Source organism: Pagrus major, chromosome 9 (genome assembly GCF_040436345.1).
Source record: "Pagrus major chromosome 9, Pma_NU_1.0".
In the NCBI taxonomy this organism is placed as follows: Eukaryota; Metazoa; Chordata; class Actinopteri; order Spariformes; family Sparidae; genus Pagrus; species Pagrus major.
In genome coordinates, this window is record NC_133223.1 from 9073681 (window position 1) to 9087948 (window position 14268).

At 40.7% G+C, this 14268-nt stretch overlaps 1 protein-coding gene across 1 annotated transcript in view; it reads left to right on the top strand.

Annotated features, from left to right (window-relative positions):
- Positions 1 to 14268, top strand: part of LOC141002219 (TBC1 domain family member 8) — a 33783-nt gene that overhangs the window by 1458 nt on the left and 18057 nt on the right. Inside the window, exons 2-6 of the mRNA XM_073473452.1 lie at positions 6769 to 6879; positions 6995 to 7113; positions 7332 to 7560; positions 8676 to 8916; positions 13495 to 13702. Coding sequence (XP_073329553.1) covers positions 6769 to 6879; positions 6995 to 7113; positions 7332 to 7560; positions 8676 to 8916; positions 13495 to 13702 — 908 coding nt within the window. The remainder of the gene's footprint in view (positions 1 to 6768; positions 6880 to 6994; positions 7114 to 7331; positions 7561 to 8675; positions 8917 to 13494; positions 13703 to 14268) is intronic.

The window sequence follows — 14268 nt, forward strand, 5'->3', positions numbered from 1 at the left end:
ATGATGCTTTAGCTTTTCTTAACATCCTTTTTGAAATCACTCTCTGGTGATTTCTCTGTTTTATCTCTCTGTAAATTGAGTATATTTGGGTCTTGGACTGTTAATCATACAAAACAAACATTTTTCAATATTAAAGGTGCAGTATGTTTAAAACGTTCAAAAATGAACTAACAATACGAACAGAATGTGAGGAAATGATAGTTTTGACGTTATGTCTAAAACATCTATGTATTGTGTTGCAAAGATATCTACTAAAGTTAGCATGCTAACCAGCTAGCCGTGGGCCTGAAAACCTTTTTCTCCCAGCGGTCCAAAGGACCTGTGCCAGTGGTGTAAACATTAACACTGTGGCTAGCTGCACAGCTAACTGAGCTAACAAGCTAACAGTAGCTACAGTCATAAATAGAATACAGGTAACAGCACGTAGCTACTCCGGTGATATTCTGCTGGGAGTATGAGTTCAACAGGTAGCTAATTTTGACAGATTGAACCTTTTAATTATCCATAGTTCCATAGTTCATAGTACTATTCTTGCTGATGTGTTTTATAGTGGATACATAACTTGGTTAAAATCTTTAAAAGAGCACTGTTTATGTACTCCTTACCCTGTCATTTCTCTTCTTTTCTCTCATACAATAATTATCATATGCCATAAATATCATAAGGTCACTGTTCAGAGCCACAGACACACTCTGGACTGAATCCACCCACAGCAGTCAGTTTAATCTTCGCTCTGTCCATATCAAGCTGACCTCAAGCTGGAAGTGTGACTTCCTGTAGGAGGATAAAGGTTTGTAATTCTGTGGGATTCTGTTGTATTAGATGTTGAAGGTGGTGAAAATGCTTTAAATAGTTCCCCCTGCAGAACAGGTTCTGTCCTTGTATAGTGATTATTATCCAAATTTGTGACCTCATGCTTGTTGCAGCTGTAGCCTATCTGAATGTTTCCCACCGCTGTGGGTTACAGCTCGCTCCATGTTTGCTGCTTCCTCTGTCTCGCTTCCTCTCTGTGTTTTGTATCTGTGCAACAGGCTCAACCGACACACTGGCAGTCGTCTGTACAGTAGATTTATGTGATGAGTGACACTTCATACCATTAAACCAGGCAACCAGTTCATACAGTGTCGTCTTTATGCTCTTCCTTCTTCCCCCGTGGAGGAACCCGGCCACATCTCTTCTCATTAAACAGAATAGTGGGAACTTCCTGGCCAGGGTTTACTTTGTGTATGTGTTTTGTTCCTGCTGTTCCCATGGTGAGCGGGGTGAAGGGTCAAGTCCTGTTGTCACGATGTTCAACATTAACTAATTAAACGACCTTCACTTTGGCACATAGGAAGCAACACAGCACAGTTGTCTGTTTTATGGGTCTGATAGGACGGATTGTGTTTCCAGTTATAAACTTGAGAACAGAAACTGAAAATCAGTGTGGTCTCAACAACACTCCTCAACTGCTATCACACCAGTGATGACGCAGGATTTTTGAGAAGGGTTTGGCACCTTAACATCTGCAGCTCATCAGTCCCTTCATACCAGTATGTGTTTTTTTTTATTTCTAACCAAATACTTTGCTTTATGCAGCCAGTGCACACCCAAATAAACTTTTACATGTCTTTAAAGGACAAGTTCACCCAAAAATGCAAATTGAGTCAGGTGAAGTTTCGTAATCCACAAAACATTTCTGAGATCCCAAATTGATTTGAAAAGATTATTAAAAAGTTATTTACTACCTCGACACACACTGTTGAGCTTGTGCATGCTGACAGTTTTTAGCTTAGGGACTACAGCGAAGATTTTGGTTTTAAAAGGATGGGAATCAGATCTTTTTATATCAATTTGAGATCTCACCATCGGAAATCGGAGCTGTATGGAGCCATTTTAATTCTTTTTTGGTTGTTTATACTGTTTTAAAACGAGTCCCCAGCCACTTCAGTGTTTAGGAGAATGCTGCAATGCTTTTTTTTTTTTGTTGTGAAGCTCCAGAAATGTTCTGTGGACTACGAAACTTCACCTGACTTTCCATCAGCATGGGGCTCAGTTGTCATTTTTAGGTGAACTGTGCCTTTTATGTTTCTGTGTTTGACCAGTCAGCCTTAATTTAATGCACTGATAAAGCAACACAAGAAAAAGATGTACAGATAATTGAGTTTGATGCATTCAAGACCAAACAGACATTACAGTCTAGCAAAAAGCAGATCTCTGTTTGGCTCTCCTCCGAGACTCATAAAGGTCGTCTGTAGCCGTCATGTCTCCACAGCAGTATTCCCTCACAATGTGACCATTAGCAGAGAAAGGAGATGATTCACATTGACTCCCTTTTCAGGAGAGTTTATCAGCGTAAACCCGTTCTGGGCTTTGTGGTGACAGACGGATGGTTTTGTGTTGCCAGGCTGCAGGGTTCGCAGCTACAGGCAGGTTGACTTTGACTCTAAGATGTGGTTTACATCTGGCTGCAAGCCAGAGCTGTCTGCTTGAGGAGGCTTTATATACTTCCTCACCTGCTTTGGGTTCCACAAACATGTGGTCTTTGAAGGCTATAATACGTCTGGATTAAGGCTTGTGACAGATGATACTTTACGTTGATATTTCGGTTTTTAACTGACTTTAATGACTATAAAATTAACAAAAGGCATACTTTCCAAGGAAACAGCATTTTGACCCTCCAGAGACTTTAAAAGACTCCGATAAATCTCGTTCTGATGAATTATTTCAGTTGTGGCAGCTCTTTCTGGCAGAGCGAGGTAGTTTCACCACAGGTTTTACAGGCTCCCAACCATGAAGCTGTCAAGTTAAGTCTTGCGGGACAATGACAGTGAACCAGATTTGCATCCAATGTCAGAATAGGCCCCAGGAAAGAGATTCAGATGAGAAGTTGGTATAATTACTTTTGTTTTGGACGTTATGTATTTCCTTTTCTTGTTATGTCAAACACGTTAAACAATTTCAGGTTCCAACTGAATACCTGTAAAATGGAGAATGTTTATCTTAATGGTATTTTAACTAATCATTAATTGATACATTGTTACTGAATTATTTAGTGAGTTAATATGTCAAGATAATATGAAAGTTTGCAGAGAACACCATGCTTGGGTCTTCTCTCCATGCCACGTCTTGTAGACATCTGATTCATCACTGGTCTGTAATTCTTCAAAAATTTAGCAACTTTCAAACTTCAACAAGGAGAATCTCCCTTACAATCTACACTCAACCTCCAGCATGTGGGAGAACTGATACTGGTTCCTCTTTCTCATCTCATCATGTGTCACTTAAGCCCCATTCACACGGCCTTTTTGCCGTTTTGCGCCATTATTCCACCTTGCTGTCTGTATGTCAGAGGTGGAATGGAGGGACAGTTTCGTTCTGCCTCTGATCCGCCAAACGGAGGTAGTAACAGAGCCGCAACAGAGGCGAGGCGAAGTCTGTGTGTGACGTTCTGATGCCATTCAGTCTGACAACCAAACAGATCCTTCACTGGATATCACTTAAATAAAAGAGAAATGTCCCACACTTCAACCCAGAAAGCGTCTGCCCCCGGCAGCGGGAGCCAGGTGGCTCCTGCAGTTGACTGGAGGTGATTATGTGATGTGATTTCGAGCAAAAAACAGCATCAGCAAACAGCAGGTGGAAACCGACACAGATCTCAACATTATGATGTGTACTGTCACGCCTCTTGGTTCTGTATGAAATGATGCTACTTGGTTCAGTGTGAACAATAAAAGGCAGTGTAGAGGAGAACCTTCATTGCAGGAAATCAGTCAATTAGGGGAAGTTGTGTTCCTAGTCTTATTTTACGTCGTATAATACAATATGTTACGATAGGTGTTTACGTTTGCCACCATTAAGTTTCAGTTTTGGCCCCTCAAGGGAAACTTTTGGACATCCCCCGTTATAGATGCACATTTTTTCTTTTGTGTACCAGATCAGAGAGGACAGTGCTGAACAAAGAGAGATAGAGATCTGACTGCCCTCATCTTGTTCAGTCATGAGTCAGTCGAAATGCAGGGTTGTACTTTGCTGTGGCAGGTTGGGTTGATCTGGCTGATAATGCTGCCTTTAGAAAGCCAAAAATCTTCAACAGTTCAAAGAAAAAGCCGGATGAAAAACCATAAAGAACCAGAGGAATCAGCAGTTAAGTAAAGAAGTGTTTAGTTTTATCAAATTGTCATCACACATTTCCAATATATGGAAAGTGTAGCTGCTGCCTCTGCTGGTCACTCATAACTGACTTAGAAGACCTGTGGAGCTCTCTTTGGGAGCTGAGTCCTACCTGTACACGTAGGCACTTATTATACATTTATTTATATGTTTATTTTACACAGGGCAGCTTTATACATATTGACCCAAGTCTGTATGTTGGGTTAAAGCTTTTCTGGGTGTGTTGGAGAGCAGTAAGATAATGGTGAGCTGTACCACAGAAAAACAACCAAAAACCTGCCCCACCCAGTCGTGTGCCACCACATTGTCATGCACTCCTTCTGTATTCATTCAAAACAAAGTTGTGTGAAACATGATGAGCAAAAGGCTCGTCATTTTAAACATGGCCCCTCAGTAGATCTGTTAAATAGTTCTTAACTTAGTTTCTTCTTTGTTACCTTTCATAAATGTGCCAAAAAAGTGAATAGGCCAATGTAAAATGAACTGTCCCCATGGTGGAAATTTTCTAAACTGAGGCTGGAGTCCTTTCCATTTCCTAAGGCAGAATATTCACCGCCTCGACATGTGTTCTGTCACACAGGAAATATAGAATTAAAGCACTACCAAGAGAGCTGTTATTGGAAGAGCGTGATGCAGATTAGTCACGGTTTACTAGGATGAAGACGTGATCTTCAGACACAGCTTCAGCCTGATCACTAAGTGTAGATCTGTGTGGTTTTGCTCTGTTTATATTTGACTATGCAAGGGTTTATTCAACATTGTTGGTTCTTTGGGCCAATTCTATTCTTCTGAACATCTGTGGACTTGATTGCAGCTGTAGAGATGACTGATCTGATTAAACTCAACAGTGAGTTTAATCAGGGCAATAATTACATCAGGTATCAGTTTCTTGGACTTTGAAACAGATATCAAATAAGGAAATCAGTAGAACTAAATAAGACATAGAGAAAGAAAACAGCATGAAAAAGCACAGTAACAACTTCAAAATTGCAGTAAAAGGAGAAATAAAAACTGTTTATATTTAAAGGTTAAAAAAACATTATTGGTAAAGACACAGAATGTCTCTGTCCTCTCTTCTTTCTGTCTTCTCTCTTTTTTTTTAATACTTTTTTTTTTTGCTTTTATGTGAACATAGAAAGGGTGAGGACTGGATTTTTTTACATATACAAAGTAAGGGTAAGCCAAAAGAGAAAGTACAGGTCATTGAAAGGTCTAGTTAAAAAAAATAAAAATAAAAAATTACAGTACACATATACATATATATTATAGATCTATATGGTTGTAACAGTCCCATTTTTTTCCAATATTTGTCTCCCTTCTCCTTTTGTAATCACATAGTGAAAGTCATTTTCTCCATAATGCGTATAGAATTGATTATATTGATAAGAAGGGTGATGGCAGCAGCGTTCCTCTGGAGCCAACATTTTGTAATCGCCTTTTTACTGGCGGTCAGAAAGATCTTCAAAAGGTATGAGTCACTCTTATTGAGTTTCTGTCTTCTCTTGTGCCTCCAGTCAAGACTTCTCTGCCTTCTTCAGACCTGTTGGTGTATTTCTGTCATGTAGCTGTGAAATATGTATGAACTGTTCACCTCCGAGCCAAACAAAGAGAGGGGCCACAAAATGATGATGGTACAGTATTTGTTTAGGAGGTGATGTTAAATTAAGTTTCACAAAATGATATCGTGGTAAGGTAAATTAGTAAAAAGTGCAGGCAGCATATATGGATACTGTTTTTACCTCTGCTGTATTCCCACATCATTTGCTGTTGTTTTGATGTTTTAAATTTTAATGTTACCTTGTAAAACCTGTCTCGAGATACAACCGGTCTTAGTGGGTAAACCCAAAAGGGTGTAGTGCTCAGTGACGGGTTAAAAAGGGACAAAGTTGATGCTGCTCTGCAATAAAGTTGGACCGTGCTCAACTGTAGAAAACATGATAATAAAAACTTCAATTAACATAACACATTTCCTAAACAGTGTTGGAGATGGAGCCCCGTTCATTCCTATGAAAGCTGCTCAGTGACGCATGAAGCCAAAATGTCAAATTATGACAGTCAATCAACTCATTTTACAGGATTTATGACACTCAAACAAATGTATCCACCATTTTACAGATGCTTCTTTCACAATGTTAGCTTATGGGAAAAAGTCTTGTTGGGCTGCAGTGCATCACATGATGATGTAATTAAAAAGTTTGGCCACTACAAAAGTTTGCTTAAAAGTCTGGCTCTCCGCCGGGAGGCTTGGTGCTAACGTTATGGTTCTTGGGGCTCTGCCCACACATGTTTCACAATTTCAATCTGTGGCTGCATTGTTTACTCTTTCTCTGCAGTGAGGATTCAAGAGGCCCAATAAGTGTATTCTTGTCCAAAAAGTTAGACACTACTTATGTCAGGAGCTTGTTCACTGGTTTTCTGTTGCATTGTTGGCTTATTTGAGGCCATTATGCCTAGGGTAGGTTGTAATAGGCCCAGTTCTCACTGGAGCATTCAGACAGCACTACAATCAGTGGACAATTGACAATGAGTTTGGATACCAATAAGATTATCACTGTTGCTTCAGGTCTGTCACTAGAATATGCTCCAGTCTGATTCTGTGTCATGTCGTCTCTGCAGGTCTCCTGGTGGGGGCTCTGGACACCGTGTTGGACTCCAATGCCAGGGTCACACCCTTCCGCATCCTCCTTCAGGTTCCCGGCTCCCAGATCAGCTGGGTAATCGCCAGCGGTGAGCTGAACCATCAAGTCTCCTCCTCTATATCTTTTTCTGTATCCTCAGCTGACTCATTAGACCAACCGCAGCTGTTAAACTCCCTCCTGGGTTTTGTCTTGTTGTCTGATAGGAGCTGCCATAGAGGAGGTGAACAAGCACTGGGACTGGCTGGTCCACAACCTGCTTCACTCACTGTCTGTGTTTGAGAACAAGGAGGATGTTGCCAGCTTTGTCAGAGGAAAAGTCAAGGTGTGAAACCTGTTGAGCGGCATGAATCCAGAGAGAGGATCATTTTAGATTTAGCGATGTGTTGACAAAGCTTTTTCTGTGGATTTAAAAGGATTTAAAGCATTTGTTGGATCAAAGTAAAATATCCACCTCAGATTATAGATGATGAAAACATAAATTCTTTACCAAGTCAGTGTAAAGTGCTCTGAAGTAATGAATGTAAGCTTCCTCCTGTGTAGGGCCTTATTGCAGAGGAGCTTCGGGGTCGCCAGGCCGCCCAGGAGGAGGACCCGGAAAAGTTCAGGGAGGCGCTGCTGAAGTTCGAGTTGCACTTTGGCCTCCCCTCGTCAGAGAAGCTGGTGACGTACTACTCCTGCTGCTGCTGGAAGGGCCGGGTGCCTCGACAGGGCTTCCTCTACCTCAGCATCAACCACATGTCCTTCTACTCCTTCCTGCTGGGGAAGGAAGGTCTGTACACCAAAGTGAGGGCTCTGATTATCAGGGAGTCACTCCCCACTATTTATTGATGTATACTGTCAATGTAAATTTCAACAATTTGCAGGTCCACGCTTGTATGTTACTCATAGGTCAGCTTTAATGTAATGATAACGAGTGATCCACTGAAAATCTGTCATTAGGGTAACAAATTAGAGCCGTACTGAATAGTTTGAAGCTTTGAAGATTCATTCATAACATTCACATTCAAATTCTGAATCAATATCTGCTTGCTGCACAGCTTTTTTTTCTCTCTTTTGCATGTCTATTCATTCTGTTTAATGCAGTATTTCTGTACAGTTGCAAATAAATATTAGGGTACTGCAATATTATTAGTGTCAAACTATTAGTAGAGTTAGATTCCATTGTGTAGGATTGTTTCTGACGTCATCCAAACCTTTCCAGATGTCCAAAAGTTTCAAGTCCAAATTTATTGAAAAAAGAAGAAAGTGTTAACACTTTTTTTTTTATCTGACAAAATATTCTGCTTCTGTCCATATTTGTTACCATTAAGCATCTCAGCAACAACAGTTTCACTTCTGTCCTGCTTGACACATAAATTGAGGCACTCACCTGTATTAACAGGGCTGTCTGACAGATCTATGAATTACATTTACAACAACAATAACAAGACATTTATTTTGTTCAAGGATTCTTTTCGGGTGTTGACGTATAATAATATGAAGGCAGACATTCAAAACTTAATTTAAAAAGACAATCAGTACACCTCTGAAACAAATAGTCCCACTCATTATGTGTATACAACATTGTCTCCTTTATTTAAGGAAGCTATCAAATTATGAGAAAAGATAAACAAAGGGAGCATTGCAAGATCAGTATGATTTAATGTTTGCAAGCTGGAGGCTCATTGCTGCACACAAGTTATGTTTCTTGTAGCCTCTTAACTGGACTCTTAATTTTCCACAATTGTGTGCGCTTGAATTGAAGAAAGTTTGTCCTGTTAGAAAAGTCTCATATAAATTTGCTTGACTACAGAATGGAAGCACGACTAATGACCAGAAGTTGCTTCACACTCAGTACTCACTGTGACATGCAGTCAACTATTGTCTGTCTGTTTTCTACCACAGTGAAGTTTGTGATTCCCTGGGCGGAGATGACACGGTTGGAGCGGGTCTCCACCGGTCTGATGACGGAGGCGATCCGGGTCAGCACACGGCAACGGCAGAGGGAATTCTCCATGTTCCTCAACCGGGACGAGGCGTTCGGGGTCATAGGTCAGCTGGCTGACATTGCCCTGAGGAGGCTGCTGGACAGCGAGGGCCTGGAGCTGGACCGAGTCCTGCAGCAGCCCACACGCATCACCAAGAGGTCAGTCAAATCGAATCATGGATATGGAGAATTGTGACACCGCTAGCAAACAGCAGTCTAATTTACTGATACATTAATAGCAAAAGAGATATGGAGAGAGCAGTTTGAACCTTGGCTGCTTTCTCTTTACAGCACAGCAGGCCAATCATGGTGTGAGGTGGGTGTGATTGTGAGATTGTTGGTTTCAAAGAGATACAGCTCCCCTTAATCTGGTGTCGGAAAGATGTGTGTGGGGCAGGGGATCTCCAAAGCTATTAGACCATTTGACAAGCACTTCTGAAGAAACGTACCAGCAGCTGAAGTGTGGGCTAACTTAAAAATAACCCAAGATGTATTTGATGAATGTTGAGTTGTAGTAATGAGAGCATCACCCATGCGAAGAGAGACAAAAACAAATCAGACACAGCTGTCAACATAACTGTATTGTAGTTTTTAAAACAGATTCTGTTTCTGTGTCTGTCGTCTGAAGATATTATTGTAATCCTGAACAGATGGGCGATAAGACTCACACATTTGATACACTGAAGTGTCTTTAACTTTATTATTTTCATCATGTGTTTTTTTTACATGTATCGTGTGTAGGGATGTAACGGTATGAAAATTTCACACCACGGTAATAGTGACCAAAATTATCACGGTTATCGGTATACCGCGGTATTTTTAAAATGTCTTCCAAATGTTGAAAAAAACACTGATACACTGATAAATTGAAATAATTTCACCAAGATTTATATTTAAATAGATTTATTATATATTAAAAGGCTTAGGGTATAAGCAGCCTGTTTTTGAAACACGTCCTGTAATGTCTGCGTTACAGAGGTAGAATGAGATGTACTGGCAGTAGCACTCGATTGGCCAGCAGACCCTCTCTGTGAAAAAAATGAATAGAAAATGTCATTATTAATTATTACTGTCATTGTTACTTAATACTAAGGGTGCAACCAACAGATCACAAAACTCACAATCTAGATCATATCACTTTTGTGAGAAACAGGTTGGATAATCTTTTAGATCAAAACAAAAAGGATTATTGTTAAATTAATTATGAATACTCTATTTTGGCTCTTATCTCTATCTAGACACTTGTTATATTCACCATTTTATATTATTCTTTATATATAGTCTATTCTACAAATAATCCACAAGTATTATATATTTCTGATATTACTTATATATATTGGCTGTCTGTCTCTGTCTGCTTGCTTGTCTGTTGTCAATGGACTCGGTCAATCTGATTGGTCAAATGGCTGCTGAGCCACAGGTAGACGCTGCTCCGGTGAACGGAGCTGAGATGAAAGTCAGTCATCTCAGTCAGTTTGCATTCACTAACTCAGTCCACCCAGTACGTGTTTGTCTCAAATCCTCCTCACTGCAGCTCTGCATCAATATTTGGGGAATTATTAGGTCGACTTTAAAAAGTGAAATCTACAATTAATAAGCGGTTCAGATAATGTGCCAAATCACGGATCAACTTCGTTCAGTTATACCACTATCTGGTCAGTTTACATTAGTGACAGCAAATTAGACAGAGAAAACTCGACATACACACACACACATCATGCACCCAAGCTTAAGGTTAATTTACTTTGCATTCGCTGAACAGTTGAGGGTGATAGTGAAAGTAAATTGGATGTGTTGCTGCCCCTCGCAACAACTTTCTTCTTGCAGCTCCTGCAGATAGGGCTGCCATCCTCGACCAGCTGTCACTGAGCATTATCATAATAACCAAAATACGCCCAGACTTCAGATTTGGTTCTCTTTGAAGGCGGAAAAATGCCTTGAGGGCCGCTACTATCACGTCCTCTCTCCGCCATGTCTTCTTCATTACATAACAAGCGCACGTTGCACGCTGCGCCTGCGTAGGGAGACTTGGATAAAGTATCTCGCGAGTTTTCCACACCGTGGTTATCGACCGCGGCGGTTACCATGGTAATTAAAACTTAAACGGTAACCTTCACCGTCGGGAATTTTACAGTGGTTTACCGTGACACCGGTAACCGTTACATCCCTAATCGTGTGCTCTGTGTCTGTAAAGCACTGTACAACAAACGTAACTCGCCTTGACTGCACAAACAACATTTTGTGCCACTTGTACAGCGTTCTTCCTCACTATGCCACTGTGATGCATGTGGTCATTTATTTCTGTGCATGTATAAACCTCACAACTGCAACAGGAAGTCGAGTTAAAAGCAGACTGCCTGAGATACAGGACAGATGTCTGACTGTAGCAGAACCTGTGAATAGCTGATGTATTTTTGTATTTACAGTTGATAGGTATGCATACATCAAAGGATGTAAAAGTGAAAAAAGGAAGAAGAAATAGAAAGTACACAGACAGGACACAGGAACTACAGAGACTCCAGAGTGCAGAACAAAATAAATGGGCTGCTGATAGGGGAAACCACAATGCAATAAAACATAGAAGTAAAGAAACAGCAGTTCTGTCAGTAACAATAAATAAACCTGTTTACTTCTTAGCTTAGAGTTTCCATCCTCAAAATGGTCCTGAACTCGTGTATTGTTGGCAGTGTAATGGTGCAGTTGCGCTGATTCTCTGTAAAAACGTATCATGTCACATTCTGCTGCACACCGGTCACTTTCCATGCAGAACATGAAAAGATAGCATTCAGCTGTAAATACAGAATATATTTAATCAACATCAAATGCTTATTGCACTTCATTGAGGACTTAGTAATGTGTTTCAGTTGTTTCGGGTGATGAATGAATATCATGTTATTGACAAAAATCGAGACCATTTTAACTGAGGCTTGTGTTGATTTAAAAACCTAAAGTCATGGTCCACAAACAATTTGTGTCTGCCAGGAAAAGTTCATATTTGTATTTTTGTGACCTTCTGTGAAACGTTCGTGGACATTGCACAATTTCAATAACTGCAAACTGAACCCACCTCCTCAAGGCTCAGACCAGACTTTGGCTTCAAGCCAACCAGGGCAGTACGCTGCCTCTCATGACAGCCTGAAGGCAGAGCTTCTGCTACAAATCTGCCCCATATCCATACATAAATACATACATACGCAGTTGGCCTGTGTGTTGTATTTTAGACTAACTACGATATTATTTAAGACTCCTCCTCTTAAAGTTGGCAAGGAATCACCTCAAACATTTCATGCATTTCTTTGCAGAACAACAGAACAACTCAAAAATGGATTGTTTGTTTCTGCAAAGGCTAATGCAGTGCGAGTTTCCTCACTGCAGCTCTGAGGTCTGTTTAACTGCAAGTTAGAGGGGTGACTGTATGTGAAGTGAAGTGGAAAGTGTACGTGTAAGAGGCCTAGACTAGAAACACATGTTGTGAAGATGGCCAGTACAAATTAAAAGATCAGCTGCACATGGTGATACAGTATGAGTCTGAAGAACAGAGTGTTTGCATAGGCAGAGACAGCTGGGCTGCTCTGTCCCTCTCTATGAGGAGTCACGTGATTTTGTCAAGTGAACCAGACTATTGTGTTCAAGATGAAATTATAGAGGGGAAGTACGTTCCTTTTCTGTTACCTCCTGGCCTTCATGTGACATTGCCACAGGCTTAAATGCTGGATTTTGTTTCAGATGTCAACATTTCCAAAATGGAGTTCAACATTTGTTCAGTTCATGTTTGCATTAGCTGATGGCATCAACTGCTTCATTCATGCTTCAACTCCAGCTGCTCATTCTAGTCAGCTGGTAGGTTCTTGGCTGCCAGCGGACTAATAACATCCAATCATATTAGTACAGATGCCCAGTGTAACCATTATAACTTGTAGCTGATTCGACACACCCATCCTTATGTCGTCCTTATGTGCAAAGGTTTTTGGTATTGTTTATTTAAAGGAGACCTATTATACTATATTCATTTTTTATATGATCTTGAGCATATAAAAGATCTTGAAAGTTAAAAAGGTCGAAGTCCGCACCAACAGGAGCTCCTCTGTCTGACAGAAAACACTGCTCCTGAAACGCCTCATCAGTAGTCCCGCCTTTAATTATGTGACTTTGTGACATCACACTACGTCATCATGTCACACGTATGCAGAATTTATGGCTAGCAGCTAGTTTGGCACGTAAGAATTGATTTAGCACAGTTGCTCTGTTGTTGTCAGCGGTGCTGGCTCAGGCATGTGTGAACTGACCAATCTGAGTGACTGGGTATTTGGTAGGGGGAGAGTCTTAAAGAGACAGGAGCTAAAACAGAGCGTTTCAGGGGGAATACAGAGCTGCAGCCTTCGACAGTATGAGAACACTGATGTGTTTTTGAGCATGTAAACCTGTTCCATTAGTAACACAAAATAAAATGATGAACCTGAAAATGAGCATAATTTGTAGGATAAGATTTAATGTTTGATTTAATGTCACCCAAGTCTGAAAGTGTTTCACCGTGTTTTAACACCCAGCATTTCTGATGGGTGTCATTGTTCAAGTGAAAATGGATAAGAGGTGGCCGTTTTCTTGCAGCTCTGTGTGCAAGTCTATTTGAACCTGAAGACTCAATGGTGGAATATGTCCAGGTTCTATTTATTTTTGTTTCCAAACTGTTGTTTCCGTGTTACCGCCTAACTCTTCCCCTCATCATCTCCTTCCTAGGATCCTGGAGGAACAGGCAATAAGAGAGTACGTCCTGGCTCTGTTTCGGCTCCCTCGTGCGGAAAAGCTCCATGAGGTGGCCTCTTGTTCTTTATGGACACCACATTCACGCAGCCATACAGCCGGGACTCTCTACACCACTGACAGCTACCTGTGTTTCTCCAGCCGAGAGGAAGGCAGCTGCATCCTGATCATACCCCTGTCAGAGGTACAGTACCTGCATCACAGCCTCACTGAGGTTACCTGTTCATCAGGAAAAAGAGTTTGTAAAAATATGTAATTTTGACCTTACCTGTTAAATAGTAAAACACACTAAAGTCATCCATGTGTCGCAAAAAATCGCACATTTTTACTTTGGAGGACAAAAGCCTTGTTGGCTAAACCTGCACATCCTCGAGGAGGTCTACTCAGGTCTAATGCTTCATTATTGTATGTTCCCTTTCCTAGTCTAACAGAAGAGCTAATGGTGCATTTAGCTGTTTCTCTTCAAGTCCAACATGTCCGATATTCCCCCCAAGATGTTTAAAACCATAAGTAAACAAGGACAGGCTCCATAATGTATGACATTATGCACAATGAACCATGTTAACTGTAAGTTCAGCCCTCAAATTTTTATTTCCCCATTGTTAAATTACTGTAACGGTCAATAGGAAGTGAGGAACAAAAGTCCAAGAATATTAGTTTATCAGTCTAGTAATAATTTAGTGATGACCATAAAATCCTGGTGAATATGAAGTGATATTTTCCAGCCTTACAAATTGATGCAGACTGCAG